The sequence below is a fragment of the Armigeres subalbatus genome, chromosome 3 (genome assembly GCF_024139115.2).
Source record: "Armigeres subalbatus isolate Guangzhou_Male chromosome 3, GZ_Asu_2, whole genome shotgun sequence".
In the NCBI taxonomy this organism is placed as follows: Eukaryota; Metazoa; Arthropoda; class Insecta; order Diptera; family Culicidae; genus Armigeres; species Armigeres subalbatus.
The window spans coordinates 78384487-78403332 of record NC_085141.1 but is presented as its reverse complement, the minus strand read 5'-3'; the positions used below and the strand labels follow the sequence as shown (position 1 = coordinate 78403332).

The 18846-nt window shown below is 40.0% G+C and overlaps 1 protein-coding gene across 5 annotated transcripts in view; it reads right to left on the bottom strand.

Moving 5' to 3' along the window:
- LOC134220413 (probable serine/threonine-protein kinase DDB_G0282963) overlaps window positions 1-18846 on the bottom strand; it is a 351651-nt gene that overhangs the window by 127107 nt on the left and 205698 nt on the right. For all 5 annotated transcript variants that reach the window (XM_062699474.1, XM_062699470.1, XM_062699472.1 and 2 more), the window contains one exon: window positions 8239-8412. In XM_062699474.1, the coding sequence (XP_062555458.1) occupies window positions 8239-8412 (174 nt within the window). The remainder of the gene's footprint in view (window positions 1-8238; window positions 8413-18846) is intronic.

The following is an 18846-nucleotide window of genomic DNA, read 5'->3' as shown; positions in this document are numbered from 1 at the left end:
TGGGATGAACATCGGAGCCATGAGCTGAAGTCCTGGAGCAGTTTTTCAATTCTTTCACATGCTTAAATCTCTCTTGTTTAAACAGGGTGTCTACTCATCTGTATAAACGAAAATCCCTGATTTTTCCAGGTGCTTTACATTAATTTCCAGGTAAAAACAAACATGCCATAATAGATTTGTGCAGCAAAATAATCAATTCAAACAATTGAATATGGCGAAAAACCTTTTTCAAAAGAAATTATTGGAGGCCTCACACATTTTCCCGTAGATTATTTAAGAAATTATTTAGGAAATATCTCCAGAATTTCCTCAGTAAGTACATCTAGAACTAGCTTCAGCCATTCAATCAAAAATTCCTTCAGTAATTCCATCGGAAATTCCTCCAGGCATTCCTTCAAAAATTGCTCTAGGAATTCCTTTGAAAAATCCTCCAGCAATGAATTCAGAAATACCTTCAAATAGGGTATCCTAGAAATTGCTTCGAAATTTCCCTCAGAAATACTTTAAAAACTCCCTCCATGATTACGTTCAGAAATTCCTTTAAGGACTCCTTCGAAAATTTATCTTGAAAATCCTTCGGTAATCTTCTTCTTCTTATTGGCATTACATCCCCACACTGGGACAGAGCCGCTTCGCAGCTAAGTAATATCTTCGTCAAATGGAGATTTCTTCAGGTATTCTATTGAAATATCTTCGAGGAATTCGTTAAGGAATTTTCTTCGGAAGTTTATTTAGGAATTCTTTTGGATTTTAATTCGTTCAATTTTAATTAGTTTGAAAATTTATTCGGTAATTTCTTCAGAACTTCCCACAAAAATTCCTTCAGAAAATCATTTGGGGATTCCTTTACGAGGTCCTTTAGAAATTCTTTTAGCAATTTCCTCGGAAATGTTCTAAAGTATTCCCTTGAAAACTTCATCAGGAGATCCTTTGAAAGTTTCTTTACAAACTAGTTTGGAAATACAGTTGATGCAAAAGTATAAAATTGCTAATGTCGCTCCCGTTCACGTGACACACATTTAGTTTGCTTGTACCCTAGCGCCCATAATACCGATGCTATAAATGTCAAACCGATGTTGGTTATGAAACCAAACTTGCACTAGGACAAAATGATGGACAACAAACGGCCAAGTCAGGCTTGAAAAAAAATTATGATGGCTTTCAGCGCCACTAGCATTGTAGTACTTATGCTTCTTGCTATTGGAAATCCTTCGGAAAATGCTTCAGAAATTCCTTGTGATTTTTTTTAGGAATTCCTTCGGAAATTTCATTGCAAAACCTTCAGAAAACACCTTAAGGAATGCTTCCGGATATTCCTACAAAAAATCCTGTAGAGATTCCTTCGGAAATTCCTTTACGAATTTGTTTGGAAATTTTCGTGAATTAGCATTAGCATTAGCATTTAGTAGTTCGCACAAATTCGTAGGTGGTACAAGCCAAGATTACTGTATGAGAGTAGCATCACTTTCATCCGTTACCACAGATATTGATTTGAGACTAATCACTAACTTTTAGATGGAAGCAATGTACTCTCCAATAGTCGAGATCTGTCCTGGCCACGTCCTTGCGAATGCTGAGGAAGGGGAAGGATGGTTTGTTGGACACTCACTTAAGAAAGATGCAGAGAACTCTACGACCTCTCATAGGTGCCACGGGAGGTTTTGGGATTGTGTGGAAGGTTATAACAGTAGGAATCGTTTTGGTATAACGTGAAACACAGAAAGAACTAAGATAGAAATAAAAAGTAGGAAAGGGTCGAGCAGTCGAGCCTGGAATTGAACCCACGACCTCCTGCTTATGAGGCAGAAGCGGTAGCCACTAGACCCCTGAACTCGTCATTTGTTTGGAAATTTTCGTGAATTACTTAAATAATTTCTTCGGAAATCATTTCTGCAATTGCAGAAGGAGATTATTCCAGCGATTTCTTTGGGAATCCCTCCAGCAATTTTTCAGAAATTCCTTCGGATATTTCTGAATTTCTTTTAATAACGCTATTGACGAATTTCGCGCCAACCATTTTATGGGGCTGGCAGCACCATCTCATAATCGAATGAAACTTGGTGGGCATATGGTATTTCTAAGCCACTCTTCATACTTAGTTTTTCAAAAATTGTCAAGAGTAACATTTGATTAGGGCCTATTTTTTTTCATTGATTTTTTAAAAATATATGTAACTCTAAAATGACAAGACCTACAAAAAAGTGTTGTAGGGCGGACTGTCGTGAAATTCCCTTTTTGGAAAGTTTTTTTCTAAAAATATCCAAAAAATAAAAAACATTATTCCCAGAAAAGTTAGATAATTGAAATACCTATCTGCAGAGAAAATTGCATCAATTTCTGAGATGAGTTTTTTTTGTTATATCGATTTTAATTTTTAAAACATTTTTTTCAGTGTAGAAATCGGTTTTTTATGTTTTGGATATTTTTCCAAAAAACTTCAGGGAATTTCACGACAGTCCGCCATACAACACTTTTTGTAGGTGTTGTCATTTTAGAGTTATATCGATTTTTAAAAAATCAATGAAAAAAAAATAGGCCCTAATCAAATGTTACTCTTGACAATTTTTGAAAAACTAAGTATGAAGAGTGGCTTAGAAATACCATAACTTTATGCCCACCAAGTTTCATTCGATTCTGAGATGGTGCTGCCAACCGCTGGTCGAGTTGGCGCGAAATAGACGAATTTTTTCAGAAATTTGAAAATCCATATTTTACATATTTTTTTACATATTTTTTTGAAAATCCCTTCAGGTTCTCTTTTAGGAATTCCTCAACCCTTTTTCGCCCATGACTTTTTTCGAAGATTTTAATAGGAAGGAATCGTCTTTGAGAGAAATGCTAGAACAAATCTTGCGATTAGTTTCATAGGAGCGTAACTGTATAGATCGATTTCTCTTCGTCGATGTTTTCTTTTTATTATTGTACAGAGTTGCACTAGTTTGTCGATGATTTAATGGTTTGGTGTGATGAAGGATGCCTGTATCTTGCACCATAATCAATAATCACGGTTGTAGCTTTAGGCAAATGCTGGGAAAAGCGTACCATTGGTATTTCGTGTACCTGAAGAAATAAAATAGACCCCACCTCGCGGTCCTTAGCCTCTTACCCAGCAACTCCTACCCATACCTCCTCATGGTGCTGGCCGGGATAAGAGCAACCTTAGGGAAGATTGGGTAGCCAACCCTGGTGGGAATTATGGTCGTATGCTGACAGGGAAGGGGGTTTACTGCTCTCCGGAGGTGCAAATCTTATTGAGTGTCTGTTCTCCATGTCAGGATCGGCTCACAACAGCGTCTGTTCTCCATGTTAGGGGCGGCTGATCATCGTCCGAGTGCCAGCGAGGGACTCTAAGCGAAACTGTGCACCATGGTCCACCGGAAATAAGGAGGAATTTTCCTCCGGAAATTTAGGGGGTTTGGTGTCAGGCCCTGCAAGCCAGCCAAAAAAAAACTCACGCAACGAACAATCAACAAGAGAGTACGGACCGGAACCATCGGCGAAGACCACTGCGACGAAAAGGGACTAGCGATTGGAAACTCGGTTCGTGGAACTGCAAATCTCTCAACTTCATCGGGAGCACACGCATACTCGCCGATGTGCTCAAGGACCGTGGATTCGGCATCGTAGCGCTGCAGGAGATTTGTTGGAAGGGATCAATGGTGCGAACGTTTAGAGGATTCGGCATCGTAGCGCTGCAGGAGATTTGTTGGAAGGGATCAATGGTGCGAACGTTTAGAGGTAATCATACCATCTACCAGAGCTGCGGCAACACACACGAGCTGGGAACAGCTTTCATAGTGATGGGCGATATGCAAAGGCGCATGATCGGGTGGTGGCCGATCAATGAAAGAATGTGCAGGCTGAGGATCAAAGGCCGGTTCTTCAACTTCAGCATAATCAACGTCCATAGCCCACACTCCGGAAGCACTGATGATGATAAGGACGCATTCTACGCGCAGCTGGAACGTGAGTACGACAGCTGCCCAAGCCACGACGTCAAAATCATCATAGGAGATTTGAACGCTCAGGTTGGCCAAGAGGAGGAGTTTAGACCGACTATTGGAAAGTTCAGCGCTCACCGGTTGACGAACGAAAACGGCCTACGACTAATTGATTTCGCCGCCTCCAAGAATATGGCCATTTGCAGCACCTACTTCCAACACAGCCTCCCGTATCGGTACACCTGGAGATCACCACTGCAGACAGAATCACAAATCGACCACGTTCTGATTGATGGACGGCACTTCTCCGACATTATCGACGTCAGGACATATCGTGGCGCTAACATCGACTCTAACCACTATCAGGTGATGGTAAACTGCGCCCAAAACTATCCGTCATCAACAATGTTCGGTACCGACGACCGCCGCGGTACGACCTAGAGCGACTGAAGCAACCTGATGTCGCCACTGCATACGCGCAGCATCTCGAGGCAGCGTTGCCGGAAGAGGGTGAGCTCGATGGGGCCCCTCTTGAGGACTGCTGAAATACGAATCGCGCCGGGGACTAAGACAAGGTGATGGACTTTCGTGCCTGTTGTTCAACATTGCGCTAGAAGGTGTCATGCGGAGAGCCGGGTGTAACAGCCGGGGTACGATTTTCAACAGATCCAGTCAATTTATTTGCTTCGCGGATGACATGGACATTGTCGGCCGAACATTTGCAAAGGTGGCAGAACTGTACACCCGCCTGAAACGTGAAGCAACAAAAGTTGGACTGGTGGTGAATGCGTCAAAGACAAAGTACATGCTTGTGGGCGGAACCGAGCGCCGAGTACTCATTGAGCAAATGGCAAACATGCATGTTGTAAATTGGCTGTTACGTCACTTTTTCAGATTTCGGCAGTATAGTTTTCGAGTTATGAAGAAATTGGTGTTTCATTTGTATGGGAGCCCCCCTTTCCAAAGCTTTCCAAATTATTTTAAGAATCTTCTCGAAAACCTCTCACTCCGATCGGTACAATAGTTTCCGATTCTATAAGGTTCAGTCAGACAGAAATTCATTTTTATGTACATAAATATAGATCTTCAAAATTATAATTTTCAAAAAGAAGTCGTGAAATATGCGGGAATTTTGAAATGTAAGTTAAGGGGTCACCCTGGGTTTCCTCATCATTACTGACATCGCCTGCTTGCCCAATTTGAATGAAACAAAAAAATGTTCACCTGTCATAAGACGAGTTTATACCATCCCATTGAATTCCACCACTTAATTGTATCTTGACAGATACGTATTTCGACCTCAACAGTAAGGCCGTCTTCAGTGTCTCGTACTTGACTCGTACGAGACACTGAAGACGGCCTTACTGTTGAGGTCGAAATACGTATCTGTCAAGATACAATTAAGTGGTGGAATTCAATGGGATGGTATAAACTCGTCTTATGACAGGTGAAAACATTCCACTAAAAAGCTCAAAATAATTTTCTTATTTTCTTAAAAAAATGTTGTTCAGGGGGTCCCGTAGCATAGTTGGCTACACGCTCGCCTTATAAGCGGACGGTCAAGTGTTCGATTCCCAGACCCCACTCCCCACCAAGCCCTTGTCAGTCTCCTGAGGTGTAGCTCAAACGGTGGCGTTTTGAGATGCGCGTCGTACCGACACGGTTGCCCGATGACAACTAACAAATTGTTCTTCTTGGAGGCATTCCTTCCTTCAACGTACGCGGATAAATGGAAACCGAACAATGCAACGAGCAATTGGATACACGATATGGACAACAGGACAAAATGGACTCACGATGAGATGGACCCGTCTAAAAATAGATTGTATGTAGATTCTGTACATCAGAATACCACAGCAGATCACGGCACAGTATTGCAGCTGCTTATTGCGGCCTTCATAACCAGCTCACGTCCCGTAGTCTGCAGACGAAGACAAAATTCGCGCTGTATTCTACTCTGATTCTTCCGGTGGCTTTTTACGGCCATGAAACATGAGGAGGCTGATCGGAGAGCTTTCAGAGTGTTTGAGCGAAAGGTGCTGAGGACAATACTCGGTGGCATTGCATCTTTCACTGGGGCTTACATAGCCGCCTCGCATCCTAGTGTTCATAAGGCATTTCCTCAATTATTAGCTACGAGTTTTCTAAGCCATAAGGCTAACACGATGATTTTTCTAACCGACAAAATTTCAAACCCGAAAATGTCCTAGACCGAACTGGGAATAATACGCACAAAACTTTTTTACCGGGATCTCAGCAATATGCTAAACTTTTACCGAGATTCCCACAGCCCCAGCAAACATATTTTTCGCTGAGATTTCTGTCAAAGTTGCTGAAATTAGTAAATAATTTGCCGGAAAACAGCTAATAAACGTATTTTTTGCCGGGATATAAGTTTTTATTTTCCAAAGTTGCAGAAATAAAAACTTAGTGTATACCCATCCACCCTCCGCATCGTCTTGCTTTGTAGACGATTATCTAATCGCTAGGCTTTGAAGGCGATTTGTATTCAAATATGCCTTGAAAAACAGAAGACATTCCAAAACCTTTAGTGCATGGCATTTGAAGATATTCAACAAATGAGGACAAGTTACAGTTATTAAGTTTTATAGAAATTGTACGTGGGGTGAATTTGCATCCCAGGCTTTTGAAATAAACCAATTGGCTATGGTTATGAATTTGAATAGGAACCATTTTACGTTTTATTATCGTAAAGTTTAGCTTTTTTGTTAGTTTTCATCTAAAATCAAGCTTCTGACAAATTACAAACCCATATACAGGATCATTCCATGTACATCTGTGTCAGCTATTTATTGATATTAAGTTTGATGCGCGCCATTGGTTTCCTAATTTGAATCTGAATCACAGTTTAAACGGCGCCATATTTCGATACTGCTAACACTTTTCACTACTTGATAGCAATATAATCAACTCAAATTTAATCAGCAGATAATTCGATTACAGTCTCCGAATATAAGGCAAGGGCCAGATTGTAGCAAGCGAGGAAACCCAGACCGACTCGTTTCGTCCGTTCGCCAGCAGTGTAAAATAATCGACAAGCGCTTGGCAAACTTTCGCCGCCTCGCACTTTCCCTCTTGCCGTCGAACACCAACCCGGGTGTGATAATCGGATTGCACAATCCCTGACTACCGCCCAGACCGTATCAAACCTTTTCAAGACCACAAGTCAAGCGCTGGGCAACTATGCTATAACTATGCATTTAATTTTAAATGAATAACTTCGGAGACAACTTTTGGTGGTGGAGACGATAGAAACGACTAATCTCCTTGTCTTTCCTGACAGAAAGGTCCTCAGTCTTTGGAAGCAACTGGTTGCATGGCGGCCATAACAAACGAATGAAATGAACCAGATCAGCATTAACATCTGTGTTAGAGTTGGGCTTGGATGATTTCACAACATGATACTGATGAAGGCGTTCGATTTCATACGATTGATAAGGTGTGATTCGAATAAGGCGCGCATTACATCATTTCTTCTCTCACTTTTGTCATGGAAGGTATGTATATAAAATTAAAATCTAATTACAGGAGGAATAGTGACAACTTGAAGAGAGATACAAGGCACAATATTTATATCGAAAATTAAAATTCTGCTAATTTTCCGTAGCTCTTACTTGTCTTACTTGTACTGTACTTGTACTCTTACTTGTACTTGGCCTACTATTCCACTTATTGTTCTTATGAGCATTTTCACATAATTTACTATCCTAATCAAATTGATAATAGCTACTGTACTTTTATTTTTTTACCAAGTGGAAATCATTGTCATTCCAATGTAAACGATCTTGAAGCTGGAAATGAAAATTGAAATCGACTAGCATCCTACCATGCTACTCCTGTTGCTACAGATACAATACGGACTTCTACAATCAACGTAACTGGTTGGTTCGAGAGTAGACGGGCAAACAAAAACCGAGAAAGGCAATTTGCAAGCATTTGCTACTCAAACTATAGTTGGCAGTTTTCTAGATTGACTTTTTATCAAAAGCTTCCGACAAAAGTTTAAGAAAATCAATTGCGCAAGCTATCATTCCAAACAATCATCTGCTGTGTTGGTATTGAGTATTTGCGAGGGAATTATTCATTTCCAACGACTGGTAGTGGTTTGATTTTCATCCGATACCTTTCCCGAGGCAAACTATTTCCAGTTGGAAATCAAGATTGTTCGATTCGAATCTATTCAATCTTCCGATCAACAACTTTACCATATTTCTACATACTTCATGACAGTTTTCATGACTTCAGGATCGATACATCACTTCAGCAAAATACGTACCTTGTTATCCCTAGAAGTCTTGGTTCTCATACTGGATTTACCGTTGATCACAATGTTAGCGTTGGCGAACTCCACATCGCACGGCGACGGAGGTCCCATGGCCCACGAATCGTCCGGATCGGTCGAGGTTTCGAGCGTGAGATCGCCCAGCACCACGAAACCGGACTCGCCAGGCTGCGGAAGAAAAACGAAGAATGGGAACGCATTAGTGCATGTTTAATTGTTATCGAAGGTTGTAGAAGAAGATAGTGAGGGATTTTTGACAACAATATTGTGTTTTTTTTTTCAATGGTCCCTCTTGAAAATTAAAAACAAAACATTATTCTAAATAGATGTAATGCATATAAAAGAATAAAAATAAATATGAAATCTATATGAAACAAATGATGAGATCTTTATCATAGCTGTCCACACACCATCCTTGTTTGGCTGTCAATATAAATGATAAATGCGCCAAAAAACAGCCTCAAATTGAGCGATTTGTAGTTAGCCTCCATTTAGCCTCCAAAAATAATGTGCTGTTGTAAGGTTCCTTGGAGGCTAACTACAAATTGTTGGAGGCTAAGGTTTTAGGGCCTTTTAATGGAAAACTAACAATTGGAAATTAATTATTTAATTATTTCCAATCGGGTAGCATATAAAAACTTTAAATATACCTCTTGGAAAGCGTTAAATATACGAATTTAAATTTTACTGAATCAACTTGCATGCAAGTTTGGAGGCTAACTACTAAATTTTGGAGGCTGAGATGCATGCATCAATCTGAAGTAAACGAATCTCACAGAGGGCTACAGGAGGTCCTCACGTATCGTTTGAGACCTTAGGAATGAGAATTCAACAGTGCTTTCTCAAATTTATCCCAAAATGACGGATTTTATAATTTTCTTCAATATTCCTGGAAGCGTCATACAAAACCTTGGAGGCTAAGGTTCGGGGACCAAACCAAGGCAAATCAATCTCACTGCAGGCTACAGGAGGTCCTTACGTATCGTATGAGACCTTAGGAATGAGAATTCAACAGTGCTTTCTCAAATTTATCTCAAAATGACGGATTTTATAATTTTCTTCAATATTCCTGGAAGCGTCATACAAAACCTTGGAGGCTAAGGTTTGAGGGCCAAACTAAAGTAAATCAATCTCACTGCGGGCTACAGGAGGTCCTTACGTATCGTTTGAGACCTTAGGAATGAGAATTCAACAGTGCTTTCTCGAATTTATCCCAAAATGGCGGATTTTATAATTTTCTTCAATATTCCTGGAAGCGTCATACAACACCTTGGAGGCTAAGGTTTGAGGACCAAACTAAAGTAAATGAATCTCACTGCGGTTTACAGAAGGTCCTTACGTATCGTTTGAGACCCTAGGAATGAGAATTCAACAGTGCTTTCTCAAATTTATCCCAAAATGACGGATTTTATAATTTTCTTCAATATTCCTGGAAGTGTCATACAAAACCTTGGATGCTAAGGTTCGGGGACCAAACCAAGGTAAATCAATCTCACTGCAGGCTACAGGAGATCCTTACGTATCGTTTGAGACCTGAGAATGAGAATGGAATGAGAATTCAACAATGCTTTCTCAAATTTATCCCAAAATGACGGACTTTATATATTCCTGGAAGCGTCATACAAAACCTTGGAGGCTAAGGTTTGGGGACCAAACCAAGGTAAATCAATCTCACTGCAGGCTACAGGAGGTCCTTACGTATCGTTTGAGACCTTAGGAATGAGAATTCAACAGTGCTTTCTCAAATTTATCTCAAAATGACGGATTTTATAATTTTCTTCAATATTCCTGGAAGCGTCATACAAAACCTTGGAGGCTAAGGTTTTGGGACCAAACTAAAGTAAATGAATCTCACTGCGGTTTACAGAAGGTCCTTACGTATCGTTTGAGACCCTAGGAATGAGAATTCAACAGTGCTTTCTCAAATTTATCTCAAAATGACGGATTTTATAATTTTCTTCAATATTCCTGGAAGCGTCATACAACACCTTGGAGGCTAAGGTTTGAGGACCAAACTAAAGTAAATGAATCTCACTGCGGTTTACAGAAGGTCCTTACGTATCGTTTGAGACCCTAGGAATGAGAATTCAACAGTGCTTTCTCAAATTTATCCCAAAATGACGGATTTTATAATTTTCTTCAATATTCCTGGAAGCGTCATACAAAACCTTGGAGGCTAAGGTTTTGGGACCAAACCAAGGTAAATCAATCTCACTGCAGGCTACAGGAGGTCCTTACGTATCGTTTGAGACCTTAGGAATGAGAATTCAACAGTGCTTTCTCAAATTTATCCCAAAATGACGGATTTTATAATTTTCTTCAATATTCCTGGAAGCGTCATACAAAGCCTTGGAGGCTAAGGTTTGAGGGCCAAACTAAAGTAAATCAATCTCACTGCGGGCTACAGGAGGTCCTTACGTATCGTTTGAGACCTTAGGAATGAGAATTCAACAGTGCTTTCTCAAATTTATCTCAAAATGACGGATTTTATAATTTTCTTCAATATTCCTGGAAGCGTCATACAACACCTTGGAGGCTAAGGTTTTGGGACCAAACCAAGGTAAATCAATCTCACTGCAGGCTACAGAAGGTCCTTGCGTATCGTTTGCGACCCTAGGAATGAGAATTCAACAATGCTTTCTCAAATTTATCCCAAAATGACGGATTTTATAATTTTCTTCAATATTCCTAGAAGCGTCATACAAAACCTTGGAGGCTAAGGTTTGGGGACCAAACCAGGGTGAATCAATCTCACTGCAGTCTTCAGAAGGTCCTTGCGTATCGTTTGAGACCTTAGGAACGAGAATTCAACAGTGCTTTCTCGAATTTATCCCAAAATGGCGGATTTTATAATTTTCTTCAATATTCCTGGAAGCGTCATACAAAACCTTGGAGGCTAAGGTTTGGGGACCAAACCAGGGTGAATCAATCTCACTGCAGTCTACAGAAGGTCCTTGCATATCGTTTGAGACCTTAGGAATGAGAATTCAACAGTGCTTTCTCAAATTTATCCCAAAATGACGGATTTTATAATTTTCTTCAATATTCCTAGAAGCGTCATACAAAACCTTGGAGGCTAAGGTTTGGGGACCAAACCAGGGTGAATCAATCTCACTGCAGTCTACAGAAGGTCCTTGCATATCGTTTGAGACCTTAGGAATGAGAATTCAACAGTGCTTTCTCAAATTTATCTCAAAATGACGGATTTTATAATTTTCTTCAATATTCCTGGAAGCGTCATACAACACCTTGGAGGCTAAGGTTTGAGGACCAAACTAAAGTAAATGAATCTCACTGCGGTTTACAGAAGGTCCTTACGTATCGTTTGAGACCCTAGGAATGAGAATTCAACAGTGCTTTCTCAAATTTATCCCAAAATGACGGATTTTATAATTTTCTTCAATATTCCTGGAAGCGTCATACAAAACCTTGGAGGCTAAGGTTTTGGGACCAAACCAAGGTAAATCAATCTCACTGCAGGCTACAGGAGGTCCTTACGTATCGTTTGAGACCCTAGGAATGAGAATTCAACAGTGCTTTCTCAAATTTATCCCAAAATGACGGATTTTATAATTTTCTTCAATATTCCTGGAAGCGTCATACAACACCTTGGAGGCTAAGGTTTGAGGACCAAACTAAAGTAAATGAATCTCACTGCGGTTTACAGAAGGTCCTTACGTATCGTTTGAGACCCTAGGAATGAGAATTCAACAGTGCTTTCTCAAATTTATCCCAAAATGACGGATTTTATAATTTTCTTCAATATTCCTGGAAGCGTCATACAAAACCTTGGAGGCTAAGGTTTTGGGACCAAACCAAGGTAAATCAATCTCACTGCAGGCTACAGGAGGTCCTTGCATATCGTTTGAGACCTTAGGAATGAGAATTCAACAGTGCTTTCTCAAATTTATCCCAAAATGACGGATTTTATAATTTTCTTCAATATTCCTAGAAGCGTCATACAAAACCTTGGAGGCTAAGGTTTGGGGACCAAACCAAGGTAAATCAATCTCACTGCGGGCTACAGGAGGTCATTACGTATCGTTTGAGACCTTAGGAATGAGAATTCAACAGTGCTTTCTCGAATTTATCCCAAAATGACGGATTTTATAATTTTCTTCAATATTCCTAGAAGCGTCATACAAAACCTTGGAGGCTAAGGTTTTGGGACCAAACCAGGGTGAATCAATCTCACTGCAGTCTACAGAAGGTCCTTGCGTATCGTTTGAGACCCTAGGAATGAGAATTCAACAATGCTTTCTCAAATTTATCCCAAAATGACGGATTTTATAATTTTCTTCAATATTCCTGGAAGCGTCATACAACACCTTGGAGGCTAAGGTTTGAGGACCAAACTAAAGTAAATGAATCTCACTGCGGTTTACAGAAGGTCCTTACGTATCGTTTGAGACCCTAGGAATGAGAATTCAACAGTGCTTTCTCAAATTTATCCCAAAATGACGGATTTTATAATTTTCTTCAATATTCCTGGAAGCGTCATACAAAACCTTGGAGGCTAAGGTTTTGGGACCAAACCAAGGTAAATCAATCTCACTGCAGGCTACAGGAGGTCCTTGCGTATCGTTTGATACCTTAGGAATGAGAATTTAACAGTGCTTTCTCAAATTTATCTCAAAATGACGGATTTTATAATTTTCTTCAATATTCCTGGAAGCGTCATACAAAACCTTGGAGGCTAAGGTTTGAGGACCAAACTAAAGTAAATGAATCTCACTGCGGTTTACAGAAGGTCCTTACGTATCGTTTGAGACCCTAGGAATGAGAATTCAACAGTGCTTTCTCAAATTTATCCCAAAATGACGGATTTTATAATTTTCTTCAATATTCCTGGAAGCGTCATACAAAACCTTGGAGGCTAAGGTTTTGGGACCAAACCAAGGTAAATCAATCTCACTGCAGGCTACAGGAGGTCCTTACGTATCGTTTGAGACCTTGGGAATGAGAATTCAACAGTGCTTTCTCAAATTTATCCCAAAATGACGGATTTTATAATTTTCTTCAATATTCCTGGAAGCGTCATACAAAACCTTGGAGGCTAAGGTTTTGGGACCAAACCAAGGTAAATCAATCTCACTGCAGGCTACAAGAGGTCCTTACGTATCGTTTGAGACCTTAGGAATGAGAATTTAACAGTGCTTTCTCAAATTTATCTCAAAATGACGGATTTTATAATTTTCTTCAATATTCCTGGAAGCGTCATACAACACCTTGGAGGCTAAGGTTTGGGGACCAAACCAAGGTAAATCAATCTCACTGCAGGCTACAGGAGGTCCTTACGTATCGTTTGAGACCTTAGGAATGAGAATTCAACAGTGCTTTCTCAAATTTATCTCAAAATGACGGATTTTATAATTTTCTTCAATATTCCTGGAAGCGTCATACAACACCTTGGAGGCTAAGGTTTGAGGACCAAACTAAAGTAAATGAATCTCACTGCGGTTTACAGAAGGTCCTTACGTATCGTTTGAGACCCTAGGAATGAGAATTCAACAGTGCTTTCTCAAATTTATCCCAAAATGACGGATTTTATAATTTTCTTCAATATTCCTGGAAGCGTCATACAAAACCTTGGAGGCTAAGGTTTTGGGACCAAACCAAGGTAAATCAATCTCACTGCAGGCTACAGGAGGTCCTTACGTATCGTTTGAGACCTTAGGAATGAGAATTCAACAGTGCTTTCTCAAATTTATCCCAAAATGACGGATTTTATAATTTTCTTCAATATTCCTGGAAGCGTCATACAAAACCTTGGAGGCTAAGGTTTGAGGACCAAACTAAAGTAAATCAATCTCACTGCGGGCTACAGGAGGTCCTTACGTATCGTTTGAGACCTTAGGAATGAGAATTCAACAGTGCTTTCTCAAATTTATCCCAAAATGACGGATTTTATAATTTTCTTCAATATTCCTGGAAGCGTCATACAAAACCTTGGAGGCTAAGGTTCGGGGACCAAACCAAGGCAAATCAATCTCACTGCAGTCTACAGAAGGTCCTTGCGTATCGTTTGAGACCCTAGGAATGAGAATTCAACAATGCTTTCTCAAATTTATCCCAAAATGACGGATTTTATAATTTTCTTCAATATTCCTGGAAGCGTCATACAAAACCTTGGAGGCTAAGGTTTGGGGACCAAACCAGGGTGAATCAATCTCACTGCAGTCTACAGAAGGTTCTTGCGTATCGTTTGAGACCTTAAGAATGAGAATTCAACAGTGCTTTCTCAAATTTATCCCAAAATGACGGATTTTATAATTTTCTTCAATATTCCTGGAAGCGTCATACAAAACCTTGGAGGCTAAGGTTTGGGGACCAAACCAAGGTAAATCAATCTCACTGCAGGCTACAGGAGGTCCTTACGTATCGTTTGAGACCTTAGGAATGAGAATTCAACAGTGCTTTCTCGAATTTATCCCAAAATGACGGATTTTATAATTTTCTTCAATATTCCTGGAAGCGTCATACAAAACCTTGGAGGCTAAGGTTTGAGGACCAAACTAAAGTAAATGAATCTCACTGCGGGCTACAGAAGGTCCTTACGTATCGTTTGAGACCCTAGGAATGAGAATTCAACAGTGCTTTCTCAAATTTATCCCAAAATGACGGATTTTATAATTTTCTTCAATATTCCTGGAAGCGTCATACAAAACCTTGGAGGCTAAGGTTTGGGGACCAAACCAAGGTAAATCAATCTCACTGCAGGCTACAGGAGGTCCTTACGTATCGTTTGAGACCTTAGGAATGAGAATTCAACAGTGCTTTCTCAAATTTATCCCAAAATGACGGATTTTATAATTTTCTTCAATATTCCTGGAAGCGTCATACAACACCTTGGAGGCTAAGGTTTGAGGACCAAACTAAAGTAAATGAATCTCACTGCGGTTTACAGAAGGTCCTTACGTATCGTTTGAGACCCTAGGAATGAGAATTCAACAGTGCTTTCTCAAATTTATCCCAAAATGACGGATTTTATAATTTTCTTCAATATTCCTGGAAGCGTCATACAAAACCTTGGAGGCTAAGGTTTGGGGCCAAACTCAAAGGTAAATCAATCTCACTGCAGGCTACAGGAGGTCCTTGCATATCGTTTGAGACCTTAGGAATGAGAATTCAACAGTGCTTTCTCAAATTTATCCCAAAATGATGGATTTTATAATTTTCTTCAATATTCCTGGAAGCGTCCTACAAACGCTTGGAGGCTACGGTTTGAGGACCAACCTAAAGGTAAATCAATCTCACTGCAGGTTTACAGAAGGTCCTTACGTGTCGTTTGCGACCTTAGGAATGAGAATTCAACAGTGCTTTCTCAAATTTATCCCAAAATGACGGATTTTATAATTTTCTTCAATATTCCTGGAAGCGTCATTCAAAACCTTGGAGGCTAAGGTTCGGAGACCGACCTAAGGTAAATCAATGTCACTGCCGGCGACCGGAGGACCTTACGTATCGTTTGAGACCTTAGGAATGAGAATTCAACAGTGCTTTCTCGAATTTATCCCAAAATGGCGGATTTTATAATTTTCTTCAATATTCCTGGAAGCGTCATACAAAACCTTGGAGGCTAAGGTTTTGGGACCAAACCAAAGTAAATCAAACTCACTGCAGGCTACAGGAGGTCCTAACGTATCGTTTGAGACCCTAGGAATGAGAATTCAACAGTGCTTTCTCAAATTTATCCCAAAATGACGGATTTTATAATTTTCTTCAATATTCCTGGAAGCGTCATACAAAACCTTGGAGGCTAAGGTTTTGGGACCAAACCAAGGTAAATCAATCTCACTGCAGGCTACAGGAGGTCCTTACGTATCGTTTGAGACCCTAGGAATGAGAATTCAACAGTGCTTTCTCAAATTTATCCCAAAATGACGGATTTTATAATTTTCTTCAATATTCCTGGAAGCGTCATACAAAACCTTGGAGGCTAAGGTTTGAGGACCAAACGAAAGTAAATGAATCTCACTGCGGTCTACAGAAGGTCCTTACGTATCGTTTGAGACCTTAGGAATGAGAATTCAACAGTGCTTTCTCGAATTTATCCCAAAACGACGGATTTTATAATTTTCTTCAATATTCCTGGAAGCGTCATACAAAACCTTGGAGGCTAAGGTTTGAGGACCAAACCAAGGTAAATCAATCTCACTGCAGGCTACAGGAGGTCCTTACGTATCGTTTGAGACCCTAGGAATGAGAATTCAACAGTGCTTTCTCAAATTTATCCCAAAATGACGGATTTTATAATTTTCTTCAATATTCCTGGAAGCGTCATACAAAACCTTGGAGGCTAAGGTTTGGGGACCAAACCAAGGTAAATCAATCTCACTGCAGGCTACAGGAGGTCCTTACGTATCGTTTGAGACCTTAGGAATGAGAATTCAACAGTGCTTTCTCGAATTTATCCCAAAATGACGGATTTTATAATTTTCTTTAATATTCCTGGAAGCGTCATACAAAACCTTGGAGGCTAAGGTTTGAGGACCAAACGAAAGTAAATGAATCTCACTGCGGTCTACAGAAGGTCCTTACGTATCGTTTGAGACCTTAGGAATGAGAATTCAACAGTGCTTTCTCGAATTTATCCCAAAATGACGGATTTTATAATTTTCTTCAATATTCCTGGAAGCGTCATACAAAACCTTGGAGGCTAAGGTTTGAGGACCAAACTAAGGTAAATGAATCCCACTGCGGGCTACAGAAGGTCCTTACGTATCGTTTGAGACCTTAGGAATGAGAATTCAACAGTGCTTTCTCAAATTTATCCCAAAATGACGGATTTTATAATTTTCTTCAATATTGCTGGAAGCGTCATACAAAACCTTGGAGGCTAAGGTTTGGGGACCAAACCAAGGTAAATCAATCTCACTGCAGGCTACAGGAGGTCCTTACGTATCGTTTGAGACCCTAGGAATGAGAATTCAACAGTGCTTTCTCAAATTTATCCCAAAATGACGGATTTTATAATTTTCTTCAATATTCCTGGAAGCGTCATACAAAACCTTGGAGGCTAAGGTTTGGGACCAAACCAAGGTAAATCAATCTCACTGCAGGCTACAGGAGGTCCTTACGTATCGTTTGAGACCTTAGGAATGAGAATTCAACAGTGCTTTCTCAAATTTATCCCAAAATGACGGATTTTATAATTTTCTTCAATATTCCTGGAAGCGTCATACAAAACCTTGGAGGCTAAGGTTTGGGGACCAAACCAAGGTAAATCAATCTCACTGCAGGCTACAGGAGGTCCTTACGTATCGTTTGAGACCTTAGGAATGAGAATTCAACAGTGCTTTCTCAAATTTATCCCAAAATGACGGATTTTATAATTTTCTTCAATATTCCTGGAAGCGTCATACAAAACCTTGGAGGCTAAGGTTTGGGGACCAAACCAAAGTAAATCAAACTCACTGCAGGCTACAGGAGGTCTTAACGTATCGTTTGAGACCCTAGGAATGAGAATTCAACAGTGCTTTCTCAAATTTATCCCAAAATGACGGATTTTATAATTTTCTTCAATATTCCTGGAAGCGTCATACAAAACCTTGGAGGCTAAGGTTTGGGGACCAAACCAAGGTAAATCAATCTCACTGCGGGCTACAGGAGGTCCTTGCGTATCGTTTGAGACCTTAGGAATGAGAATTCAACAGTGCTTTCTCAAATTTATCCCAAAATGACGGATTTTATAATTTTCTTCAATATTCCTGGAAGCGTCATACAAAACCTTGGAGGCTAAGGTTTTGGGACCAAACCAAGGTAAATCAATCTCACTGCAGGCTACAGGAGGTCCTTACGTATCGTTTGAGACCTTAGGAATGAGAATTCAACAGTGCTTTCTCAAATTTATCCCAAAATGACGGATTTTATAATTTTCTTCAATATTCCTGGAAGCGTCATACAAAACCTTGGAGGCTAAGGTTTGGGGACCAAACCAAGGTAAATCAATCTCACTGCAGGCTACAGGAGGTCCTTACGTATCGTTTGAGACCCTAGGAATGAGAATTCAACAGTGCTTTCTCAAATTTATCCCAAAATGACGGATTTTATAATTTTCTTCAATATTCCTGGAAGCGTCATACAAAACCTTGGAGGCTAAGGTTTTGGGACCAAACCAAGGTAAATCAATCTCACTGCAGGCTACAGGAGGTCCTAACGTATCGTTTGAGACCTTAGGAATGAGAATTCAACAGTGCTTTCTCAAATTTATCCCAAAATGACGGATTTTATAATTTTCTTCAATATTCCTGGAAGCGTCATACAAAACCTTGGAGGCTAAGGTTTGGGGACCAAACCAAGGTAAATCAATCTCACTGCAGGCTACAGGAGGTCCTTACGTATCGTTTGAGACCTTAGGAATGAGAATTCAACAGTGCTTTCTCAAATTTATCTCAAAATGACGGATTTTAAAATTTTCTTCAATATTCCTGGAAGCGTCATACAAAACCTTGGAGGCTAAGGTTTGAGGACCAAACTAAGGTAAATGAACGCTTCCAGGAATATTGAAGATACTGGAGAATCTGGGCATTTTCATGAAATTAATTCGAATTGGCTCATTCCTCAGGTCTCAAGACGAAGATAAGACCTGTTCCTTCTGTA